General features: G+C 42.5%; 1 protein-coding gene and 1 long non-coding RNA gene across 4 annotated transcripts in view; one reads left to right on the top strand and one right to left on the bottom strand.

The window, feature by feature from the left end:
- Nucleotides 1-16,649, top strand: part of LOC100697396 (LIM/homeobox protein LMX-1.2) — a 32,270-nt gene extending 15,621 nt beyond the window's left edge. For 2 of the 3 annotated variants that reach the window (XM_025909237.1, XM_005449444.3), the window contains exons 5-7: nt 696-773; nt 5,604-5,670; nt 14,875-16,649. In XM_025909237.1, the coding sequence (XP_025765022.1) occupies nt 696-773; nt 5,604-5,670; nt 14,875-15,098 (369 nt within the window). In that variant the 3' untranslated portion in view covers nt 15,099-16,649. Of the gene's footprint in view, nt 1-695; nt 774-5,603; nt 5,671-9,933; nt 10,435-14,874 lie in introns of those variants that run through there. The other variant, XM_025909238.1, reaches the window with a different exon arrangement.
- On the bottom strand, nt 13,364-14,868 carry LOC112847513 (uncharacterized). The gene is made up of 2 exons (XR_003221082.1): nt 13,529-14,868; nt 13,364-13,446 (listed from the first exon to the last, which is right to left on the bottom strand). It is a non-coding gene; the product is annotated as an uncharacterized LOC112847513 (long non-coding RNA).
- Nucleotides 16,650-26,055: the final 9,406 nt, after the last annotated feature.

Below are 26,055 nucleotides of genomic sequence, written 5' to 3'. Positions count from 1 at the left end.
GCCAAGCAAATATTTAAAATTATTTTAACATTGAAACTTAAAAATTAGTTTCTCTAGCTTTAACAACCCAAATTTAAAATGAGGAGTTGAATGAATTAACAGTTGAGAATTCATTAAACTTATTAACACATATATACAAAGAAAATTAATATTTTTAAGCACAAAACCTTACTTATTTTGTCATGAAAATGATCTTATTTCCAAGCAACGTTTTGTCTAGATGTAAGTCATTTTCTTTTCTTTTTTAAAAAAAATAGGGTTTTGTCAAATCCTGCATCGACGCTTGAGGGTTGAAACCCTGTAGAGTCCACTGTAATAGATGATGTTGTTGTGTATATATATGTGTGTGTTGTATTTATACTTCTGAGCTGGTGTGTCTAAATTTGTCCTCTATCAAGGGTGACACTGACACTGAGGGTAGTAGAATTTAAAGCTAATAAAAACTAGCATATGCCTGCACTGCCAGAAAACTGGTTAATGCATTACACAGTTACAGCCTAGAAGAGTTTGTTTAATGGAAGCATGTTGGTTTTTTTATGTATTTGTTATAATAAAAAAGTAGGAATACTAATAGTATTAATACTACTACTACTACTACTACTACTACTACTACTACTAATAATAATAATAATAATAATAATAACAATGACACCAACAATAATAACAATAAAATGTAATTATGCTGTGATTTACAGGTAAGAGAGACCCTGGCTGCAGAGACTGGACTTAGTGTTCGTGTGGTCCAAGTCTGGTTCCAGAACCAGAGAGCAAAGGTAAGCAACACATCCCCAAAGCTATGAGCATTTACACATGCATAACGTAGTTGTCATAATTTTATGGTTGTAACTTCTAAGCATTCACATTGTTGGACTACAGTTACAATTTTTAGATTGCTCCTACTAAGCAAAGATAGTTAAAATGAGTCTTTAGGTGTTTCACAGAAGTCTTAGTCGCTGAAGGTCCCCCGCACTGCGTCCTCTGAAAATGGGCCCTTACTGTCTGTTTATTCCCAAAAGTGCTTAGTTATGTAATCATTTCTTCATGAGTTAAGCTTCAGTGTACTGAGAGTTTCTAATCTAATTTGTTTGGCTTGGTGGCATTTGAGAGAATAAACTCATCATAGTCTGACTAGCTACAGGGATTTTACTATTGTCCATTATCGGTCTGATGCAATACTTGCTCAGCTCTCAAATATATCATAATCATGCCGTTTAATTTAACAGCCATTCATTGTTCTTGAATGCGCATTAATTTCTTCTTTAGAAATTTTTTTTAAAAAGGCATTTGTAAGGCAAAATTGTAGCGTAATGAATAGTCTGTCATCTGGTTCACAATAACCCAGATACTTTTATAATTTTCAAAGCTTTCTTCTGTAGCATATGAATTAGTGTGCATCTTCTCCTTGTGCCCTTGTGGGTTCTCTCGAGATACTCTGGCCTTCCACAGACATGCATGTTAGGTTCCTTCCTTCCACAAGACATTGACGCACACATAGACGCAGCGGCTTACTGCTCTCCGCATTCGGTGCTTGCTTTTCTAGATTTTCTACATGTATATGTGTGGATGTATGTGTTTTTTACTACTTTATGGCAAGTAGTATCTACTTACAGTTGCCAGGACCTTCTGAGTTTGGGATTACACTGTGAAAGCAACATTATGTTGGACTATTACCACTTCCACTGCATTCCGGAGGACATACCAAGAACTCCAGGCCTGTGGCAAGTCCAAGAGGAAGTGTAAACAAAGGAGGCAAAAGCAAGGCTGCAGGGTGGGCCCGCTAGCACAGTTAAAGAAACAACCATTTAAGCAATTGCTCCCGAGTATTTGCCTCACCAATATTGGGTCCATAACCAACAAAGTAGATGAAGTGACATTGAAGACTGCAATCAACAAGTGTTTACGGGAAGTAGCATTTTATTACTTGGCTGCAGGCATCAATGGCGGACTAAGCTATTGATTTAGCATGCCGCACAGTTCACCGTCACAACACTTCGGTAAGAGCAGAGGAGGGGGTTTATGCATCTAGATCAATGACAGCTGGTCTAAAGAGACAAAAGACTGTAGACAGTCACTGTTCTGATTTGGAATATTTGACTGTTAAATGCAGACTTGTCTACATACCTTACAAGTTTACTGTCATCATGGTAACGGACGTGTATGTACCACCTGATGCTAATGCTAACTCAACCATGGCTGAGCTGCACAAGCCAATAAGCAGTCAACAGAATTCCTACCCCGACACAGTGCACATCATAGCAGTGGACTTTAACCATGCTGACTAAAGGGCAGCATTCCCCAGATTTGAACATCATTTAATTGTGCAACAAGGGGGGAAAATACACTGGATAAAGCCTACAGCAACATCCAAAAAGGCTACAGAACAACCCCTTTACCACATCTGAGTTCATCAGACCACTTGTCCATGCTTTTGAAAAGACTAGAGTGTGTTTGAACACCAACAGAGCACACAACATCGGTGCTCTCATAGATCAACTTCTGTGTCGACAGCGTCACTGTAGACAAACTTCTGCAGGTGTATTCCGACCAGAAACCTTGGATGACTAAAGAGGTCCAAGTCATGCTGAAACGATGTGATGCTGCTTTCAGATTGGTGACAGAATGCAGTACAGTGCAGTCAGATCTGAGGTATCAGAGAGGCCAAGCCAGCGTACAAGAGACCTGTTCTGGGTGTACCTTGCCTCTTGCCTTACATCTGTTACTGAAGAACAGATTCCATTTTTAGAAACTAGAATGATACATTGGTACAATATTGTGTAAAAGTCTTAAACTACCTCTGATTTCCTTACATTTTGCTAGAAAATGATAAATAGGAGCAGTGATTTATTGAAACATGCGCATACATGAAAATAAAGCTACAAAACGGACATTAGCTCACATGAGGACCGCCCCAGGAAGGGAACCCCAAGAGTCACCTCTGCTTCTGAGGATAAATTCATCTGAGTTACCAGCCTCAGAAATGGTAAGTTAATAGCACCTCAGATTAGAGCCAACATAAATGCCACACAGACTTCCAGTAGCAGACACATCTCTACATCAACAGAAGGGACTGCGCAAACCAGGCCTTTATGGTCAAATAGCTGCTACGATACCACTACTAAGAAAAAGCAAGAAGCAGAAGAGATTTTTTTCGAGTCAAAAAACACAAGGAATGGATGTTAGACCGGTTAAAGTCTATGGTTTGGTCTGATGAGTCCAAATTTGAGATCTTTGGTTCCACCCACCTTGTATTTGAGTGGAAAGCCCAGGAGCAGACACAGGGAAGAGACGGAACAGAACTTGAAACCAAAAGCGAGCCTTTATTATGGCTGATACACATAAAACATAAACCAAGGAGAGCAACGAACTTAGGCAAAACTAACCTGAGGTGACTATGGTAAAACAGAGAAAACTATGAATAAACTGTGATTAAACTATGACGACTATAAACACTGTGAGCCCTATGGATACTATGAAGACATGGGGAAGGTAACACAGACGACCTGACTGTGACTGAACGGAAACACACAGACTAAATACATGAGGTGATCAGGGAAAGTGGAGACACATGAGGAAACAGCTGACTAGAATGAACATAATGACACCACAGGGGAGAGTAAAACTAAACACATTGTACAAAGAAACACAAGACCTTTTAACACAAAACAGGAAACATGGAGAGACATAGACAGGACACGAACCAACAGAGAATACCTAATGCAGGGGTGAAAACATAGAGGGATCTAATAAACAAAGAACTAAACTAAGTAACCTAGAAGCTAATACCAAAAGAACTAAACATACACAATGAATATCAAAATACAAGGAATCTCAAAACGCTGGGTCATACGATCCAGGACCGTAACATTTTGTGCGACACAGAAAAGGTGAACGGATGGTCTTTACATGCATGATTCCCACCGTGAACCACGGAGGACAAGGTGTGATGGTGTGGGGTGCTTTGCTGGTGACACTGTTGGGGATTTATTCAAAATTGAAGGCACACTGAATCAGCATGGCAACCACAGCATCCTGCAGCGGCATGCCAGCCCATCCAGTTTGCATTTAGTTGGACATCACTTATTTTTCAACAGGACAATGACCCCTAACACACCTGCAGGATGTGTAAGGGCTATTTACCAAGAAGGAGAGTGATGGACCCAATCGAGATGGTTTTGGGATAAGATGGATTGCAGAGTGAAGGAAAAAGAGCCAACAAGTGTTCAGCATCTCTGGGAACTCCTTCAAGACTGTTGGAAAACCATTTCAGCTGAAGCTCATTGAGAGAATGCCAAGAGTGTGCAAAGCAGTAATCAAAGCAAAGGGTGGCTATTTTGAAAAATCTAAAATATAAAACATGTTTTGAGTTATTTAACGCTTTATTATTTACTGCATAATTCCTTATGTGTTCATTCATAGTTTTGATGCCTTCAGTGAGAATCTACAATATAAATAGTCAAGAAAATAAAGAGAAACCATTAAATGAGAAGGTGTGCCCCAAATTTTGACTGGTGGTGTATATTGATGTTGATCTGAACCAAAAGAAACCTTGTTTCAGTCTAGTTCTTGTATAATTTTGCATAATGTCCATTGCTGTATTTAATTTTTAGGCCTGCTACTTCTTTCTCCCCCACTTGTCCAGTGTCCTCAAATTTTTAAAGACTCTTTTAATTATCCTGCTGACATATGCCAAGGTTTTTGGCCAATAGCTCTTTGGGAATCACCTCATGGGTACAAAAATACTATTTTATGTCAAACTTCATTATCTTTAACATTTTCATAGATTCAGCTAAAGAAATGGTATATCATCATATCTAGGGAGCCCAGACACAACATGAAACTTATTTACTTACTTACTCCTTCTTGAAACAAATTAAACTTCACAAGTTACAAGAAATACCATTGTCACTTGTTGGGCCATAGGCAGTCAAATGATCCTCTCCAGGTGGAAATCATCTTTACTTATTATAGAGGGTGTGATGTCTTGAGTTTATCATTTTCTAGAGTCATGTAGTTTCTTTATTTATACTTTTTGGTTTCTTGGTTGATTGTATTAGTTCCCCTTTCATGTGCAGTCTGCCCCTGTCTCATCTTCATGTCCTGTCATCAGTTTGTTTGTTTACCTTCAGTCTTCCCAGGCATGTCCCCATGTCCGTCTGGTCTCTCTGTGTTTTGTCTCCATGGCTGTCTGCATTACCGGTCTTATCAAGTTCCTATGTGGCCCCGCTTCACATGACACAGTCCTCTTTACTGTATGCTGTAATGCTGCCACACAGTCATACCCGGGCAACTGCTCAATCCATTTGGCATGCACAATACAAACCTTTTTCTGAAAACACTTGTGATAAGTGGGAACTAATTATTTGTTGCAGTTATGAGGTGCAAGTAACAAAGTACCTAAAGTGCTAACTATGTCCAAAAAATATCTTTGAAAGACCTTAAGAACATTGCTTAGAAAAATAACTGGTCCTTAGAATCACAATATAAAGAAACAGCACAAGACTTTGCACAGTATTGCATGTGTGTTTTTGGTTGTCTGTGTGTGTGTATCTGCTTGTTTGCCTGTCAGTCATGTATCAAACTGTTTACAATTTATTTATTTGCAGATGAAGAAGTTAGCCCGCAGACAACAGCAACAGCAGGAGCAACACAACAGCCAAAGGCTAGGCCAAGGTAAGGATTTATCTTTGTTTGCATTTCCAGTACTTTTTTTACTGCTTTTCTCTAATGTAGCAAAATGAAACGTACCACCACTGACGTCCTTCTGCGTCAGTGGGACAGAAGGACATTAGAAATGTAACTGTCATTACAGTCTGTCCTTTAGAATTGTAATAACAGTAATTCCAGAAAGCTAGGTGATTTATCAATAATTTGGAGAAACAGCTTGAAATATTTAATTTTTTATTGGAACAATAAAAAGAGTAGAGTCACTCAGCAAACACTCCTAGTTTTGTAGTTTTTAGCACGCCCCATATTGTGAAACCAGAATTTCATCTCTGCTGGTAAATATGAATTTTTCAACAACAGAGCTATAAAGCGGGAGCTGAGATTCTCTCTGCAATATAGTTCCACATGGCTAGTGGGCTTATTGCCACTGTGGTCTCACAGTGGATATGAACAGACAGTTTAGATAAGTGTCTCACTGGTTTGGCAAGCACTGCTTCTGTCTGTTCAGGGACTTCCAGCATGTCAATATTGGCATGGCAACAGGGTTTATTAGAGTTGAAGCCGCTGCTGTTAACCAAACGAACTAAGCAAACCAGCAGCAAGCAGCCGGTTGTTTGAAGGTGAGATTAGCAAATGAAATATTACGTGAGACATCCTTAAGATTAAACAGCCAATGATAATGATGATTTATTTGTTTCTATGTAAGACACATTGTTGTACAACAAAATTTTAACATTTGTGTGCTGTTTAAATCATGCAGGAGAATAGGTCAATAAAAAAAGAAAGAAAAATGAATGAAACAGCTGCTACAAACAAACAGACAATACTGTCATTGTGTTGTATAATATCAGGATAAAATGTCAGATCTAAACTGACAATTTTATTTGCATATTTACCTCTAAACGATATACAATGTTTACATGTCGCTACATATTCCTCGGATGAATTGGATATATATTTAGATCATTTAGAAAACATTATAATGCACCTTAATAGTCCCTTGTGATATGAAATACACTGCAGTCATATTTTGTCCCAGGCGGTGATGCATACATCTGTTGATGCTAAACAGTTTACTTCTCAACTAAATCAGTAAGTAGTCTGTGGAAGACTTCCTTTGTTATGATAACATTTTAAATGATACTAAAATTCAAACCATACTTGGAACTAAACATCACATTACTATCAGTGCTACAAACATGAGTTAATTAGAGCCTTATTATATAACACAATTAGATATACAGTGTGTGATACTGTATTACAGCCATTATATTTATAATTGTGAGACAAACAAGAGAATACATAGGACAAATACAGTTGACTTTTACTTATCATGTTTAAGCTTTTGTCACAGATTTGCTGTGTGGCAGGAAGGACCCAAATGCAGGACTCAGCACACACAGGGATAACTCAAAGAGGTAGCTTTAATTGCGCTGTAGCAAAAATACAGAAACAAAAAATCAAAAGTCAGAGAACGAAAAAACTAAGGATGAGGAACTAAGACACTGGGAAACTAGAAACTTTAAACTAGGAGCGAGGATGAAAAGGAACATGGAGGAAACACACATGGAGTGGTGATAGTACGACACACACAGAGCAAAGGAAAATACAGGGCTTCTGAAGTGTTAAAAGAAGAACAAAATCTTCAAATTAATATCCACAGGTGCTGGTCATAAAATTAGAATATCATCAAAAAGTTGATTTATTTCACCAATTCCATTCAAAAAGTGAAAGTTGTATAATGTATACATTCAGTCCACACAGACTGATATATTTCCGGTGTTTATTTCTTTCCATTTTGATGATTATAACTGACAACTAATTAAAATCTCAAATCTTTAAAAAATTAGAATATTACTTATTCTAATTTTTTAGAATAAAAAAATTAGAATAAGTAATATTCTAAGTCCAATACAAAGAAAGCGTTTTCAGAAATCTTGGCCAACTGAAAAGTATGAACATGAAAAGTATGAGCATGTATAGCACTCCATTCTTAGTAGGGCTCCTTTTGCCAGAATTACTGCAGCAATGCAGCGCGGCATGGATCCGATCAGTGTTATAAGAGGTGTTATAAGAGCCCAGGTTGCTCTGATAGTGGCCTTCAGCTCTTCTGCATTGTTGGGTCTTGCATATCGCATCTTCCTCTTCACATTACCACATAGATTTTCTATGGGGTTAAGGTCAGGCAAGTTTGCTGGCCAATTAAGAACAGGGATACCATGGTCCTTAAACCAGATACTGGTAGCTTTGGCACTGTGTGCAGGTGCCAAGTCCTGTTGGAAAATTAAATCTGCATCTCCATAAAGTTGATCAGCAGCAGGAAGCATGAAGTGCTCTAAAACTTCCTGGTATATGGCTGTGTTGACTTTGGACCTCAGAAAACACAGTGGAGCAACAACAACAGATGACATGGCACCCCAAACCATCACTGACTGTGGAAACTTTATTCTGGACCTCAAGCAACGCGGATTCTGTGCCTCACCTCGCTACACTCTGGGACCCTGATTTCCAAAGGAAATGCAAAATTTACTTTCATCAGAGAACATAACTTTGGACTGCTCAGCAGCAGTCCAGTCCTTTTTGTCTTTAACCCAGGCGGGACACTTCTGATGCTGTCTGTTGTTCAAGAGTGGCTTGACACAAGGAATTCAACAGCTGAAACCCATGTCTTGCATACGTCTGTGTTTTTTTTATTATTATTATTATACCTTTATTTAACCAGGAAAAGTCCCATTGAGATTAAGAACCTCTTTTTCAAGGGAGTCCTGGCCAAGAGGCGACAACACGTTGAAATTACAAAGTTACATACATATTATAAAATAACAATTACATTTTAAAAAACAATTTTCTCTGGCTCTCTCAATCTAGACTTAAAAGCATTTAATGAAATAAGATCTGCTATTTTCCAATCTTTTTGCATCGTGTTCCATGTGAAAGGGGCAGCATAAGTAAAAGCCCTCTTTCCCAGTTCAGTTCTGGCAAATGGAACATTGAGCAACAAAAGATCGCTTGAACGCAGGCTGTAAGAAACAGTACTTTTCCGTGTGAGCAGATCGCAAATGTAGGTGGGCATTTGTCCAAGCAGGGCCTTATAAATAAAGATGCACCAGTGAGCAAACCTCCTGGAGGACAACGAAGGCCATCCCACTCGAGCGTACAGATCACAACAATGGGTCAAAGCCCTACAGTTTGTAATAAACCGTAGAGAGGCATGATATACTGAGTCAATCTTATGAAGACACTGGGCGGAAGCATTCATGTACAGCAGATCACCATAATCTAAAACAGATAAAAATGTAGCAAAACAGATAAAAATGTAGTAGTGGTTCTTGAAGCACTGACTCCAGCTGCAGTCCACTCTTTGTGAATCTCCCCACATTTTTGAAAGGGCTTTTTTTCACAATGATCTCCAGGGAGTGGTTATCCCTATTGCTTGTACGCTTTATTCTACCGCATCTTTTCCTTCCCTTCACCTTTCTAGTAATGTGCTTGGACACAGAGCTCTGTGAACAGCCAATGACCTTTTGTGTCTTGCCCTCCTTGTGCAAGGTGTCAATGGTCGTCTTTGGACAACTTCCAGGTCAGCAGTGTTTCCCATGATTGTGTACCCTATAGAACTAGACTGAGAGACAATTTAAAGGCCTTTGCAAGTGTTTTGAGTTAATTAGCTGATTCAATATTGAACCTTTTCACAAAATTCTAATTTTCTGATATACTGAATTTGGGGTTTTCATTAGTTGTCAGTTATAATCATCAAAATTAAAAGAAATAAACACTTGAAATATGTCAGTCTGAGTGTAATGAATGTATACATTATACAACTTTCACTTTTTGAATGGAATTGGTGAAATAAATCAACTTTTTGATGATATTCTAATTTTATGACCAGCACCTGTGTATAATATCTATCTAACTCAACAATAACCAGACCATTCCACAAGCGACAACAAAAAGGAAAGTAATCTGTTACCTAGAATAAATTGAAAGGGACAAAGCTATTGACTGCCCCACATACCACAACCTTTAATTAGAGAATGCTATACCATGTATGGACTTCCAAAGATCCACAAAAAAGGAATCTCACTCAGTCCCATTGTTAGCAGGATAAACTGAGCCACCTACAACATTTCCACCTTGCCACTATCCTAACTTACCTGTCTCATCAAAAACTCTACTGACTTCATCAACAAGACCAACAAACTCATGCTAAATCAAGATGAAAACACAGTGCCCTTTGATGTGGTCAACTTTTGATTTGTTTTCCTACAGCAAAACCCATGAAGCAGAAGCCGTCACTGTTACCATCAACTCTGTGGATAGAAGCATAAAGTTCACCAGGGAAGATAAAAAGTATAAAAGCCTGAACTTAAGTTGCTTGAAGACGTTTCACCTCTCATCCAAGAAGCTTCTTCAGTTCTAAGGTCAAATGGTGGAGAGTCCCAGATTTAAGTCCTAGGGGAGTGTCTCCCAAGGGGGTCAAGGCCCTGTTGATCCTCTACCTAGACTTTCAGACTTCCTTGAAGCAATTCTCGTAAACCTTCATGGAAGGAAGGGTAATGGTTTTCCACTCACACGGTTTACAGTGCAGGTGGAGTGCTACTGACTTCAGCAGAGAATATTGTTTGGCAGTGGAAGAAATACTTCAGGGACCTTCTTAATCCCACTATCACATCTTCATAGAGGAAGCAGATTCTGGGAAGGGGACAACTCACTAGGGATGGGTATCGTTTAGGTTTTATCCGATACCGGTGCCAAACCGGTACTTTTGAAACGGTGCCGGTGCTTAAACGGTGCTCAAACCGGTGCTTAAAGAATGGAGAACACAAAATTGGTCCAAAAACCTCTCATGTTCAGCTGTTTTTTTTGTAAAAAGATAACAATGTTAGCCTTTTCTGCAGCTATAGGGCATATATGGTATCACTCTTGGCTGGAAGCAGTGCTTAAACAATGGAAAAAACACAAACTTTGTCCAAAAACCTCTCATGTTTAATAGTTTTCCACTTTTTCTTTGGTCATTTTAGCCTTTTTGGCCAGGGTGAAGGGAGTATCTGCCATCAAACAAGAAGACAGCCGCATGTAACTACGACGGTGTTTGCTAGTTCACCTTACATGCATTAATTTAATAACGTGGTTAGCATACTCAACGTTAATTACAGACAAACAACATGAAGCTACTCACGCATCATCATCCGTCATCATTTCTGCTACACTGACAGGGCTAGGGGCCAGGACTCTCCTCTTCGGGTTTTTGGGGGATGTTGCTAACTCCGGGTCTGATAACAGGCACCACACCCGCAGTAGATGTGCACGGTGTGAGGTCTTGCAGCAAGCTATCAAACACGGCGCATTTCTCGGCTTTAAAAAAAACCGCTATGCGTCGCCAGGTGTTTCATCAGATTTGAGGTGTTACCTCCTTTGACAGTATCACAGTATCAGCTTAAAGCACTTGTTGCAGGCTGCTGAGTTTGCATCTTTTGCTGTGAAGTACAGCCAGACTTTTGATCGCTTCGCCTTGGGCATTTTTAATCTGTAGCTCTGCTCTAAAAGAACGTACGTACCTGGCCCCGCCTACTATCCTCGGAAACGTAAAATGATTGGCTAGAATTGGCTCAGGAAAAAAAAAGCACCGAAATGTGTGCTGCTTTTCGGTCTGGTTACTACCGTTTATGTCAGAACCGGTGCCATCATGGCACCGGACACCGGTACCCATCCCTACAACTCACACATCACTGGGAATGTGGTCACTGACATAGTTAAACAACTCCTTGGTGAGAGGACCCCTGGTGTGGATGAGGTTTGCCATGAGTTCCTAAAGGCTCTAGATGTTGCAGGGCTGTCTTGGTGAAATGACTCTACAACACCGTGTGGATGGCTGGGGCAATGCCTCTGGATTGGCAGGCTAGGGTGCTGTTTCCCAACTATAAGAAGGGGGAACAGACAATGTGTCCCAACCAAAGGGGAATCACAATCCTCAGCCACCCTGGGAAAGGTCTATGCTAGGGTGCTGGAAAGGAGAGTTCATCCATTAGTTGAACCTCTGATACAGAAGGAACAATATAGTTTTGATCCTGGTCTGTTGCTCCGAGCCATTCGTTCTCCTGAACAACTGTCGCAGGAGCTTAGTCTGCATTACCGGCAGCAAATCGGACTCATTCCTGGTCAGTGTTTTACTCTGCCAGGGTTGGCCTTTGTCACTGATGCTGCTAATAATTTTTACGAGTAGAATTTCCAGGCATAGCCAGGTGGCGGAAGGCTTCCTCTTTGGCTTCCACTCATCTCTGCTTTTTGCAGATGATGTAGGTGGTTCTGTTGGCATCATCAGGAGGTGGCCTAAAGCTCCCACCAGAGCAGTTCACAGCCAAGTGTAAAGAGTGATGTAGGACTGAGAATTAGCACCACCAAATCTGAGGCCATAGCCCTCAGCTGGAAAAGGGTGGAGTTCTCACTCAGGGACGAGCTCCTGCAACAAGTGGAGGACTTTAAGTATCTTGGGGTCTTGTTCACGAGTGAGGGAAGAGGGAAGCAAGAGATTGACAAACAGTTTGAGGTGGTATCTGCCATGATACAAATACTGGTCCATTGTGATGAAGAGAGACCTGAGCACATGAGTGAAGCTCTTGATTCACCCATCAGTCTGTGTCCCCAACGTCACCTATAGTCACGAGCTCTCGGTAGTGCCCAAAAGAACAAAATCACAGATACATGCTGCAAAAATAAGCTTTATCTAAAGGATTGTGGCCCTACTCCTCCACATTGAAATGAGCTTGTTGAGGTGGTTCAGGCATCTGATTAGGATGCCTCCTGCGTGCCTCTTGGGTGAAGTGTTCCAGGCATTTCCCATGAGAGGAGATCCCGAGAAAGACCCTGGAAAAATTATATTTCTTGGCTGGTCTGGGAAGACCTCAGTTTTCCCCTGGATAAGGTAGAGTTGGATGTCTCGAGACTGGTCTTGGTCTCGAGATCGGTCTCGAGACCACTTTTACGTGGTCTTGGTCTTGTCTTGGTCTCGACGGACTTTGGTCTTGGTCTTGTCTTGGTCTCGGATCCCACGGTCTTGTCTTGGTCTCGCTGTCTCGGTCTTGCTCTCTCAGATCGACATAGTGGTCGGGAGATTTGGAGTCAACAGTATCCATGACACACAATGTAACGTTCAATAATGTGTCATGCGCAAAAGCATCAGCTCTAAGAGCCGTGCTTAGAGAGTGCTTTGTACTGAATCAGAAGAGTCGACTCCCATTGAGCAAGAGCCGGCTCCTCGCTTAATTTCCTTTCACTGCTCAGCTCTCACACAGTGGCTCAGCTATGCTCCAATCCCATAATATCATTATGTGAAAAACAGAGAGGGTGAGAGACGCGACAGTCAAGTGGAGCGTGCGTCTGTCCTCTCAGTAAGTGAGTGATACAGTAGACAGCGGTGAGGAGGGCTGTGCGAGTGCATCGCAAAAACACATAAATATGCCTGACACCCGTAAACAAAGCAACATCTGGCTGCAGTTTAAAGACTTTTTTGTCACGACTAGCGAAACGGACTCAGACGCAGACCACAAGTTCCTTCAAACAAAAGTGAATTTATTTACAGTGTTCTCCACAGTGAAATATATATACACAACGGTGTCTGGGGAAAAGGGGCCGGGGTTCCAGGGTCTGGGAGTGAAAGGGGCAGGAGTCCAGGGAGGGGAGATTTCCACACAGCTCTCACAAACACAAACAGCTCCTCTTCTCTCCACCACCACTCTTGCTCACGCTCAGTCACAGTGCACAGGGAACGGGTCCGGGGGGAATCTATACACAGACAGAGAAACAGTTAGTCTCCAGGTTCAGGCGTACTCACGAACAAAACTTTGCAGATTGCAGGACGACTGACGCTGATGGCTCAACAATCCAGCGATGAGTAGAGCAGGTCTGCCATCTTAAGTAGGACTCTAATTCTCGTAATCAGCGGCAGGTGTGCTGATCATTCCCAGGTGCTTGGGCCAGGGGCGGGAGCCCATACTGAGCTCCGCCCCGGCAGGAGAAAGAGAGAGTGGGAGAGAACAAGAGAGAAAGAGAGAGCAGAGGTGAGAGAGGAGAATAAACAAAACAAAACATAGTGCCTGGCTGATGTCAGCTGGCAAGGTGCGGGGACCATGACATTTTTTGTCTCGGTCTCAGTCTCGGTCTTGGTCTCGTCTCGACTTTGTCTTGGTCTTGACTCGGTCTGTCTTGGTCTTGGTCTTGGTCTTGTCTTGGTCTCGATACCCTCTGGTCTTGGTATTGTCTTGGTCTTGGTTTAGGCGGTCTTGACTACAAGTCTAGGATAAGGAGCAGGTGGCTGGGGAAAGGGTAGTCTGGACCTCTCTGATTAGGCTGCTGCCCCCGCGACCCAGCCCCAGATAAGCAGAAGAAAATAAATGGATGGAAATATTGTGGACATGTATCAATAATTAAATGAATCCTTAGCTACATTGCACAGTTTGTCGAGGCTCCTCTAATCCGGTGCATCCTCTGGAGGATAATTTTTAGAAAGTGCTTACAGACAGAATAAAAAGTGCAGCAAGAATGTATTTGTAAATATAATTTTCTTCTACCTTTAACTGGGCCTTTTTATTTTGGGGGACAGGGGTCATCATAGTGGATCATCTGCCTTCATCTCTTTATCTGCCTTCAACTCTCCCTACCCCTACTATCTTTCACACCAACCCTCTCCTTCACTACGTCTATGAGTTTCCTCCCAGGGTTTCTTCCCTTTTCAATATTTCTGGCACTTCTATATTCAGCATCCTTTGCACAGTATATCCACTATCCTTTTCACAAACCCAAACCATCTCAGCTGTGCCTCTCTTTCTTCCCAGACTGCTCAACCTGAGCTGGCACAGTGATATACTAATTTCTGAAGATAAATACAAGTCTAAACAAGTAGTGAAAGAACAGCACACATTTTTGGTGTTAACTGAGGTTGTAGTAGTAACTAAGGAGGTAGAAGGTGAATATAACCAATTGGTAACTTAGAGAAATAAAATGGGCATTTACAAGATAAAGGTTTGATAAGATGTTCAGTTAATCTCTTACTTACTTTTTCCAACCTATATTTTAAATAGAGCATTGATAATAACAGAACTTTGTTAGCAGCGGCTCAGGTTATGTATAATTTGTAATAAAAGATTATTAAACTCTCTCTACATGGTCCTTTTTTTAACTTGTTTATATCTTCTTCTTCTCTAATTTTGACAGGTATTGACTTCATCCATGACATTGACAGTGAGACCTCTTTGACAAGTCTAAATGATTGCTTCATGGCCACTCCAGATGAAGCCTCTTTACATGAAAGGGTGGGGAACACCATTGACTGTCTTTACTCCATGCAAAGCTCATACTTCTTAAGACACATCATCAGTTTCAGTCCTTCTCAGCCCACCATACCTCCTACCAGGCTGTGGACGGTGAGCCCACAATAGTGCAGACAAAAGGCACAGAGTCTACTTGGCCATAAGACACAAAACAGCAAGGAACTAAATATGACCAAGGCCAACCAAATACACCAGACTAACCTCTATCCAAGGAAAGGGATACCTAAAGCAGAAACTGGACTCCTTTGTTTCTCAAAAGTTGTTTTGTTGCAGTGGAATTGCCTTTTAAGCTATTTTCTTTTTGGTGGACAGGTGGTTAATTAGGATCAAAACTAGTTGAGCCCTGTTTCACAGCAAAATGTAATAATGTTGAAAGTGTTAGTTCATAGCTGTGTATGTGTAATTTTACTAGCTGGCTGAAATGAGATGACTGGCTGAGAATGACTGGTTTACTGGTGGGTCAGTGATGGTCCAGGAAGGCATATTCATGTTATCACACCTCTATTGGCTAGGCAATGCCACTATTAGGTATCAGGATGAAATCCTTATACCCACTGTCAGCCCCTACGTTAGTACAATGGGTCCTGGGTTCCTCCTGGTGTGTGACAATACTTGGCCTCAGGTGGCAAGAGTATGCAGGCTGTTCCTGGAGGATGAAGGAATTGATATCATTGACTGGTCCCGACACTCATCTTTTTAAATCCATCCTCTTGGACATTATTTTTCTATCCATCTAACACTGACAGGTTGCACCTCAGACTGTCCATGAACTCAGTGATGTGTTGGTTCGGAGCTGGGAGGAGATCCCCCTGGACATGATTTATCATCTCATTACTTACTGTAAAAGCATGCCCTGATTTTGTCATGCCATACAAACTAGTGAGTATCATTCTGAGTGATGGACTAATGGAGTAATGGAGCGCAATTTAATTTCAACAAAATGGACTAGCCTGCCATCATTTTTTAACGTCAATTTTCATAGTGATTTTGACTTCAGCCCTCTGTCGCTTGATAGTCCATATTACTATGGATACCCAGCATGATTATTTTCCCCATTGAGGTAAAATATATTTTCAACATGTTCTTTTATTATTTTTTAAGCAGTGTATATTTATTGGACAAGAATAATAATGCTCTGTACTAATATTGTAAACATTCTGCAATTTGTCTGTTCTGAACTAGTTCAAGTTAAAGATTTATTGAAGTACTTCAAACAGTGTCTCAGAAGCACAGGGCTTTGTGTTTTTCTCTCTGCCACTCATTAAAGATACCCGAATAATACTGTAAGTTGTTCTAAATTAAACAAATATCATATTTTTGTTATGTGAAGTACTATGTGAGCCAGCTGATTGATAGCCATTGTTGAAGGTATATAGTATTTCATCTACATATACTATTCTTGAAGAACATGGACTTTTGCATGTTAGAATGGACTAAGTTATTTATTTCTCACCAGCATGCACATACAATAAATAAAGAAGATTCTATTTTAAAAATACAATATCATCCTGTTTTAATCTATTTATCATATTATATACATTGTTTATATTCTGTGTTTAGTGTGGCTTTGCTATTTATTTTTTTCCAATGGGGTCATTGATCAGGGATGCATTTTAAATTTGCTGCTTTACTAAGTGTTGGTACTTAAAATAAACAATTAATTGCCTTGAATTCTTATCTACTTATTTTTTATTCCGTGAGAAACAACTAATGCTCTTTTTATTTAAACACAGTTTAAGCTAAATTTTAAAAGTCATAAAAGTAGTGTAAAAGCACTCTGAGTGCTCAGCAAGGCTAGAGGTGCAGAAAACTAGTCAAGCATGCTTAGGAAGGTTGCTAACTGAGGTAAGTGACCTGGAATTTTCTGCATGGTAGCCATAATGACAACTGGTTAAGTTCTTTTAATAATATTAAAAAAAAAATACTTTAGTACTTCATTTGTAACCTCCTTTAGTATAGGATACACTGATCCATTCATCCGTTCGCTTCCGCTTATCCTTTTCAGGGTCACAGGGGGCGCTGGAGCCTATCCCAATTGTCATAGGGCGAGAGACGAGGTACACCCTGGACAGGTCGCCAGTCTGTCGCAGGGCTAACACACAGAGACAGACCTGCATTCACACTCACTCCTGCATTAACACCTATGGGCAATTTAGATTGATCAATTAACCTATCCCCACCAACTGCATGTCTTTGGACTGTGGGAGGAAGCCGGAGTACCCGGGGAGAACCCACGCAAACACAGGGAGAACATGCAAACTCCACATAGAGGGACCCTGGCCTGATGGTCGAATTGAACTCAGGACCTTCTTGCTGTGCGGCAACTGTGCTAACCACCGTGCTGCTCTCCAGAGGTTCAGACAATTCAGGAGGTGATGCTAAATGGATAGAACATTGAGTTCAGCCTCTGACATGGAAAGGTGGAAAGGTGGAGGCTGAAATCTCTGAATGTCCTCAAAAGGAGACAGACCTGTGGCAGAAGAGGTTAGGGTCATTCTACCCACCTTGCGCAAGGTGGGAGATCCAGGTGGTCTGGTTTTAGGACACCACACAATGCAGCGTCAGCTCCAGCTCTCAATTTAGCCCTCAGTCTAGGCACTTGTTTGGGGATGAAAACCTGATAAAAGACTAACCTGGGCACCAATGGCAGTGCAGAAATACTTCCAGGCCCTCAACGTGAATTGTCGTCCTCTATCAGTTTTGAGAGTTGCTGTGCAACTGAAAACACGTTCTGTCAGAAACTGGGCAGTCTCTAAGGCTTTGGGGAAAGCAGAGCGATGAGATGAGCAGCACTAGAACAACGATCGACAATAATTAGTTGTGAGCGATCCAATGATACAGATAGGAGGAAGGATTGTTTCGTTTTCTGTGGGAGGATCAAAGGCTGCAATTGGTGAGATAGAGCATCTGGCTTGGTGTTCTGGGAGCCTGGACAATAAGTGGTAGAAAAGTTAAAGCAAATAAAAAGAAGAAGTGGAGAGTCTGGGAGGAGATCTATAGCGCAATCATAAGGTCGGAAGAGAGAGAGCAAGCCAGATCCTTCTGGTAAACATCTGCAAGATCATGGTATACTGTCAGGATTCAGTGTGTGGCAGGCAGAGAGAGGACCCAAATGTAGGACTCCGGAGACTTACATGAACTCAACGGAAACAGCTTTATTTTTGAACTTGAAAGACTAGGAGCAGGATACAAAATAAAACCACAACTAGAACTAGAACCAAAGGACTAAAAAAACAAAGTACAAGCATGAAGGAATCTCCGTTGACGTAATCAAGAACAGAGGGAACATGAGACCTTAAATACACACCTGAGGTAATTAGGGAGATGGAACACAGCTGGGGAAAACACACAAGACGAGGAGCTGTCAAAAGAAAACGGCAAGTAACACTGCTCACTGAGACTCAGAAAATGGAGCTTGACTCTACGACAGGGGATAAACAGACATGGACACACAACAGACTGGAGAGACAAAGGATGAAACACAGAAGAACATGAGAACAGGTAAGGGAGACAAAACATGTAGACATGACTGAGATGAGATGAGGAACAGACAGAGAGAGAAAAAGACACAAAAGGAACTAGCACTATGTGTAACTAGCACTAGGAAATAGCACCGTATGCACTAAAGTGAGTTGCCATTTGAGGTAGCAGAAGTATTGGAGGTGGTTGGCACACATACATACTCACACTTACAGTCCCTTAGGCTTACTAGGTTCTGGATATGCTGAGAGGTCTGCGCAGAAACCAGAATTACTTTGAGGCAAGATACTAAGCAACGACTCACAGCCTTGGCCAGCCGCTTGAAGAGGTACACCAGAGAGATCGAAGGCAGGAGAATAAACCACCTGTTCTCCACAGAATCAGCCAAGGTGTACTCTCAGTAGCGGGGAAACAATATGAGAACAGCACCACCAAAGCTGGAGACAGAGCAATACTGGAAGAGCATATGGGAGAAGGCTGCAACCCATAACGGCAATGTTCAGCAGCTAATGGATTTGAGGGCAGACCACAGCAACCTCCCTGAACAGGGTCCAGTAACCATCACAGTGGCAGACATCCAAGAAAGGGTCTCCAGTATGAAGAGTTGGACAGCACCAGGCCTACTGGCTGAAGAAGCTGACTGCACTCCACGAGCACCTGGCAGCACAACTGAACCAGCTGTAAGTTGACGAGAGACACCCAGAATGGCTAACCGAACGCCGCACAGTCCTGATCCTTAAGGACCCCCAGAAGGGAAGGGAAATGTAGTCGGATGATAACAAAGAGAGGGAAGGTAGTCAGAACTGAGGGGATCGAACAACCAGAAGGCAACATTGCAGACATAGAGGACAGCCACAAGTACCTGGGGATCCCACAGGCAAATGGGAACCATGAAGAGGTTGCTAGAAAAGCTGCAACCACCAAGTACCTGCAGAGGGTCAGGCAAGTACTGAGAACTCAGCTGAACGGTAAGAACAAGATCCGGGCTATCAACACCTACGCCCTGCCCGTGATCAGGTACCCTGCTGGGATAGTAAGTTGGCCAAAGGAGGAGATAGAAGCCGCTGACATCAAGACAAGGAAGCTCCTGACCATGCATGGAGGGTTTCACTCCAAACCCAGCACCCTGAGGCTGTATGCTAAGCGGAAGGAAGGAGGCCGGGGACTGGTGAGTGTCAGCACCACAGTCCAGGATGAGGCAGCGAACATCCACGAATACATCAGTGAGACTGCCCCAACCAGCAGTGTGCTCAGTACATACCTCAGGCAGCAGAAACCCAAGAATGAGGAGGAAGAGGAGGAACCATCATGGAAGGACAGGCCCCTGTACGGTATGTACCACTGGAAGATAGCAGAGGTGGCTGACATCCAGAAATCTTACCAGTGGCTGGACAAAGCCGGACTGAAAGACAGCATGGAGGCACTAATCATGGCAGCACAGGAACAAGCTCTGAGCACAAGATCCATAGAGGCTGGGGTCTATCACACCAGACAAGACTCCCCGTGCAGGTTGTGTAAAGATGCCCCAGAGACAATCCAGAACATAACAGCAGGGTGCAAGATGCTAACAGGCAGGGCGTACATGGAACGCCATAACCAAGTGGCCGGCATAGTATACAGAAACATCTGTGCCGAATATGGCCTGGAAGTCCTGAGGTCAAAATGGGAGACGCCCCCTAGGGTGGTGGAGAATGACCAAGCTAAGATCCTGTGGGACTTCCAGATACAGACGGACAAAATGGTGGTGGCTAACCAACCGGACATAGTGGTGGTAGACAAACAGAAAAAGACAGCTGTAGAAAATGTGGAAGGTGAAGGTAAGAGTGGTAATCGGAGCACTAGGTGCGGTGACTCCCAAACTAGGCAGGTGGCTCCAGCAGATCCCAGGAACAACATCTGAGATCTCTGTCCAGAAGAGCGTAGTCCTAGGAACAGCTAAGGACCCTCAAGCTCCCAGGCCTCTGGTAGAGGACCTGAGCTTGAAGGACTGACCGCCCGCAGTGCCGAGCGGGGAATTATATATTCTTTACAGATGAAAGCAGGTTCACACATAGAATATATATATATATTATATATATATCTTCCCTTCATTGGCTCCCTGTTAAATCCAGATTTGAATTCAAAATCCTGCTCCTCACATAAAAGGTCTTAAATAATCAGGCCCCATCTTATCTTAATGACCTTATAGTACCATATCACCCCATTAGAGCACTTCACTCTCGTATTACAAACTTACTTGTTCTTCCTAGAGTATTTAAAAGTAGAATGGGAGGGAGAGCATTCAGATTTCAGGCCCCCCTTCTGTGGAACCAGCTTCCAGTTTGGATTTGGGAGACAGACACTATCTCCACTTTTAAAATTAGGCTTAAAACTTTTTGCTAAAGCATATAGTTAGGGCTGGATCAGGTGACCCTGAATCCTCCTTTAGTTATGCTGCAATAGATGTAGGCTGCTGGGGGATTCCTGTGATGCATTGAGTATTTCTTTTTCAGTCACCTTTCTCACTCACTATGGGTTAATAGACCTCTCTGCATTGAATCATACTTGTTATTAAGCAACTGGTTCTTTTGTGCTGACCTCACGCTAATGGAGTGCAGTGAGCTTCTTTAGCCAGTAGGCATGTATCATGTCAGGGCCTGGTGCTGTCCAACTCATCATGCTAAAGTCTCTTTCTTAGATGCCTGCCACTGTGACGGTCACTGGGACCTGTTTGGGGAAGTTGCAGTTAGCTCTACTTGCCACTGGGCATTGTTGTTATGGGTTGTGTCCTTCTCCCATATGTTCTTTCAGTATTGCTCCAGCTCCAGTCTTAGTGAAGCTGTTCTCATATTGTTCTCTTGCCACTGAGTAGAGCTGATTTATTCCCCTGAATTCTATCTCTCAGGTATATCCCTTCAAGCAGCTGACCAATGCTGTGAGTCGTTGCTCGGCAGTTTCCAAGGCTTCAAGTATAGACAGATTGCTGTACTTGTTAGGCATCCCTTTCTTCATCACACCTTTCTTCGGCTTTGATACAGTAGTTGGCTAACTTTTCTCCGCATTGCCTTGATCATGGCCTCTAGTCTCCATCCCTTGTCCATGCAGGGTACTGCTCTGTTCACCTTCTACCCATGCACCTCAAGTATCACTTGTGCCATGGTGTACGTCAACTGGTTGGTTTCAGTGAACGTCGCAGTAGGGATTGTCGGTAATGCTGCATTCACATCTTCTAGTAGACCTGCAAAGGATACTTCACATGGACTTGGTAATCAGCCACAGAGGATCCAGGTTTCCAGCTTAGCCATGATCCTACCTCTCAGGTCAGCTGCTCTAAGGCTCATCGCACCTTCAGTCATACTTGGGGCTTCCTACCCAATCATGGGTGAAGGTGATGCTATCGCCCCCCCTTGCCATTTTTGTTTTGTACCTCATTGATCTTCAATTGTGGTAGCAGTTGCTTCTTCCGAATATTGGAACACTGAGTACTGGTTGTTTACTAGTTGTTTCGCCATCAGTCTGGATGTTGGGTATCAAAGATTCCATAGGTCCCACATTCTCTATGTAATGCTTTCTGCTGGGGTTACTTGCATAGTAGAATTCTAACAGCGCCCTGTTCTCATCCCTTCCCCATGTATGCCTTCTTGTTCCAGTAGTATCATCAGTGTATCCTGATTCCTAGACACCTGACATGGACCTTGTTAATCCAGAATCGAATGCCTGACCCCAAAGACGAGTAGTGTTACCACTACACTATCCAGTTGGTAAATATAAATATATGTTGATTCTTTATATATGTTCTAATAGACACATATATGTTTTGGGGTTTGGTGGGGTTTTTTGTTTTTTTGTTTTTTTTTATATGATGATGATGGTGATGATATGGGCCTATGATGGCCTATGATGATAGGCCACTGTGACAAAGATCGGACCCACATAGTGCACTTGATGTGTTTTTGTTTGCTTTTATTCTTTTTGCTTAGGAGTTCGCTCAGTGTATGGCAAATTCGAGCCAGGAGTCAGCTCATTTCACAGCTCCTCCACTGCACACACACTCCCCGTCAGTCTCCACCGTCACTATATACAGGGAGAGAGTCATTAGTCACAGCACACACACCTGTTCCCTCTGCTGCCCCGACGCCGCCCCGAGAGCTCACTGCACCACCCCTCCACTGCAGCAGGCCAGAGACCACACCCCTGCCACACAAACCCACCGCCCTACTGAAGCCCGGGCCACATCCAGCCGAACCTCCCATTTAACCTGGAGGATAAAAGGGAGGAATAAGTTAGGCATGGGTAACAGTGGCTCCCCACAGAGAGCACATTTGACTTGCACAAACGCCACCTGGCAGTGCCCCATCCACCGGACCAGATCCACAGCACCCTTATGGGTGAGATTGGTCAAAGGGCTGGTCAGGTCCTCAAACCTGGGCACGAACAGGCAATAGTAGCCAGCCAGCCCCAGGAACCGTCTCACCTCCTTATTGGTCTTAGGGCATGGGCAGGATGCTTTCGCTGCTGTCTTCTCCACCTGTGGGCACACCTGCCCACTCACCAAACGGTACACCAAAAACTGCACTTCCCTCCGTCCACTGAAAGGTGGCAGGGGCTCCAAACACGCCGAACGGAAGTGTGACAAATTGGTACAAACCATACAGAGTGAAGAAAGCTATTTTTTACTTGGACTCTGCAGAAAAGGGAATCTGCCACTAGCCCATGGTTAAATCCAGTGTCATGAAAAATCGGGCCGTACCTAACCTGTCCAGGAGCTTGTCGACCCGCAGCATGGGGTAGGCATCGAACCATGACACTTCGTTCACCTTGCAATAGTTGACAAACTGCATTTCAAAATGGTGCTCAATGACAGTTGTACAGCTTAGCAGGGGAGAGAACACATCTGCAAAATGCTGTTGCAACGCGGCAACATCCGCTCTCTGAGCCTGTGTGAGATGGTTATCAACTGGAGGGAGACGGGAATAGTGGAAGTTGGCACCTTCAGCCCACCTTCATCTCTTTCCTTCACCAGTCTTACCAGAGAAGTGGTCTCAGTAAATATCACTATGCACACACTTCACCTCCACCCACCCGGTTTCCAGCACCGGGGGAGGGTGCTGGAGCACCGGCAACGTGGAACACCAGTCCCACTTCCATTAGCGGACAATCCCACCTCAGGTGGCCTGGCTGCCCGCACCTCCAGCACTCCTGCCCCGGTGACTGTGCCGTTCTCCTATGCTTGTCGGAAGCAGTGCTGATCACTTGCCTGTGGTCAGAAACCATGGATAAAACATTTATAAAGTATTTTTAACCACAACACCACCAGCAGCTTGAGACAACTGTATATTCACTATTAAGTGAGAGAGTTCATTGCTGATAGAGAAAATGAGAGCAGGTGGTACAGTTTAGAAGCATTTGTTTGACTTCCTGTTTTTGTGTAAAATTGGTATCAATGTTAATATAGCCACATCTTAGTCTTTCTGTCTCTTGAATCAGGTCAAGAAAGCAGAACTGGATTAGATTTTTATCCAGAAAGGCTCTGCAAAAGTGTTCATTCCCTTTGAGGGCTTTGAATGTGTTCATCCAAAAACTGTTTTCCTGGTAGTTCCCACCAGGATTCAATGCAAAATAAAATAAAACTCCTACCTCTGGCAAAAGTGTCCTTGTGGTTTCTCCCAAGAAACATTTGCATGCTGGAGACAGTCTATCCTGTGCCATTATCTGCACAAATCCTCTCTGGACAACCACCCAACCGCGTAACTCTTTGATAATAATAGTTAGCGTGACCTCGGAGTCGTTACTTCTTGTGGATGCCTCCATCCAAACAATAAAACAACTGAAACAATCAATGCATCCATTAATTCCTATACCAAAGGGCACTGATTTATCATAGGAGTTCATGTGCCAAATAGCATTTGGCCCTTTAGTATGGCACTGCTGATGCCTAAGATGCTGTGCTCCAAACCATGAGGATCGATTACTTCAGTAATCTGTGGGATTGTGTCCTGCTGTACCACAAATCCCATTTGAATAACTCAAATATGTAACCAGCGATATCCTTGCATCTCTCCATTGTGCTGTAGTTCCTGATACACAAAGGCTATCAACTCATCCAAATCGGTGTGTTCTTTTCTTCTGAATAAACCCAGTTCATGACAAAGTCCGGATGCTTATGATAACATGGTGATTCTGAGCCAAAATCAAAAGTATTTCCTTGTTGCAAATCCAATTGAAAAGTATGATTTCAGTAGGTCCTCTATTGTTGGAATAGTGCATGGCAATTTCAGTGTGCAAAGTAATAAGTTTGCTTGACGGAAAATAAGCTATTTTCTCACAACAAATTTTCTATATAAACCTTCCACTTTTTTTGATTTGAGACTTCAATGCTGAAATCTTTCTGTTTTTTTCTCAATTGTTTTAAAGTGAGCTATTTCAAGTTTTTTGTTTGAAGTACAATAACATAAAGAAAACGGAGAAAACCCCAACAATCATATGACCCCCCCTATGAGTAAGTGCTTTGGTGACAGTCAGAAGGAAAAACTCCCTTTTAGCAGGAAAAAACTTCCAGCAGAACCAATCTAAGGTAGGGGCAACCATATGCCACGACCAGTTGAGGGTGAATGGATGAAGACAGGACAAAGACATGCTGTGGATATCCCCCAGCAGCCTAGTGCTATTGCATGTAACTATGGGAGGATTGAGGGTCATCTGATCCAACCCTAACTATATGCTTTATGAAAAAGGAAAGTGTTAAGCTTAATTTAAAAAACAGAGAGGGTCTCCAAACTTGAAGCTGGTTCCACAGAAGAGTACCTAAGATAAACATGTATAATGTTTTTTTGTTTTCTTTAATCATTTCCTGTCTGGCAGCCTTTGCAATCAGAATTGTGATCTAAATGCACTGTGATAAGTAGAAATATATTGAAATTACAGAGTGCAAATAGAAATGCGCAATCCCAACTGCTGCTCCTGTAAGAAAAAACAAACATACAGCACAAATAAAACTGGATTTTGTCCACTAGGGTGGACAAGGCTAAGCATCAGGTTTCAAACGAATTGAAGCTCTGTCTGGGTGTTTGGTTAATGAAAAAGCTGGAATGGAAGACCCCCCCCCTCCACACACACACACACACACACACACGCACACACGCACACACACCCCACCCAGCTACCCAAAGACCTGTGCTGATAGTTAGTATGACTCGGGGGTGTTGATTATCCCGCTGTAACCACATTTCTTTAAGGCAGAGTAAATCGATTTGTTGATCAATTATTAATTCATGTACTAACAGACACCTAATTTTTAATACTCACATTTTACTGTTTTACTCTTTGGTGCTGTTGAGGATACTGTATTGTTCTTTCTTTGTGATTTTTTGTGTTCAAATCATTTTTTGTGGGTTTTTAGTTTGTTTTTTGTCTGCTTGGGAGCTGACACAGTCTCTAAGGGGATGGGGTTTTGGGGGGATTGGGGGGAAAAGGAGGAGAGAAGCTGCAAGACTGCAACTCTGCTTCCTGGTCCCAACTCTGGATAGTCACATTTTGGGGGGGTTTAGTAAATTTGGCCAGATTTCTAGAGATGAGAGCTGCTCCATCCAAAGTGGGATGGATGCCG

Source organism: Oreochromis niloticus, linkage group LG7, assembly GCF_001858045.2.
Source record: "Oreochromis niloticus isolate F11D_XX linkage group LG7, O_niloticus_UMD_NMBU, whole genome shotgun sequence".
Taxonomy (NCBI): Eukaryota; Metazoa; Chordata; class Actinopteri; order Cichliformes; family Cichlidae; genus Oreochromis; species Oreochromis niloticus.
This window is presented reverse-complemented; position numbering and strand designations above follow the sequence as displayed.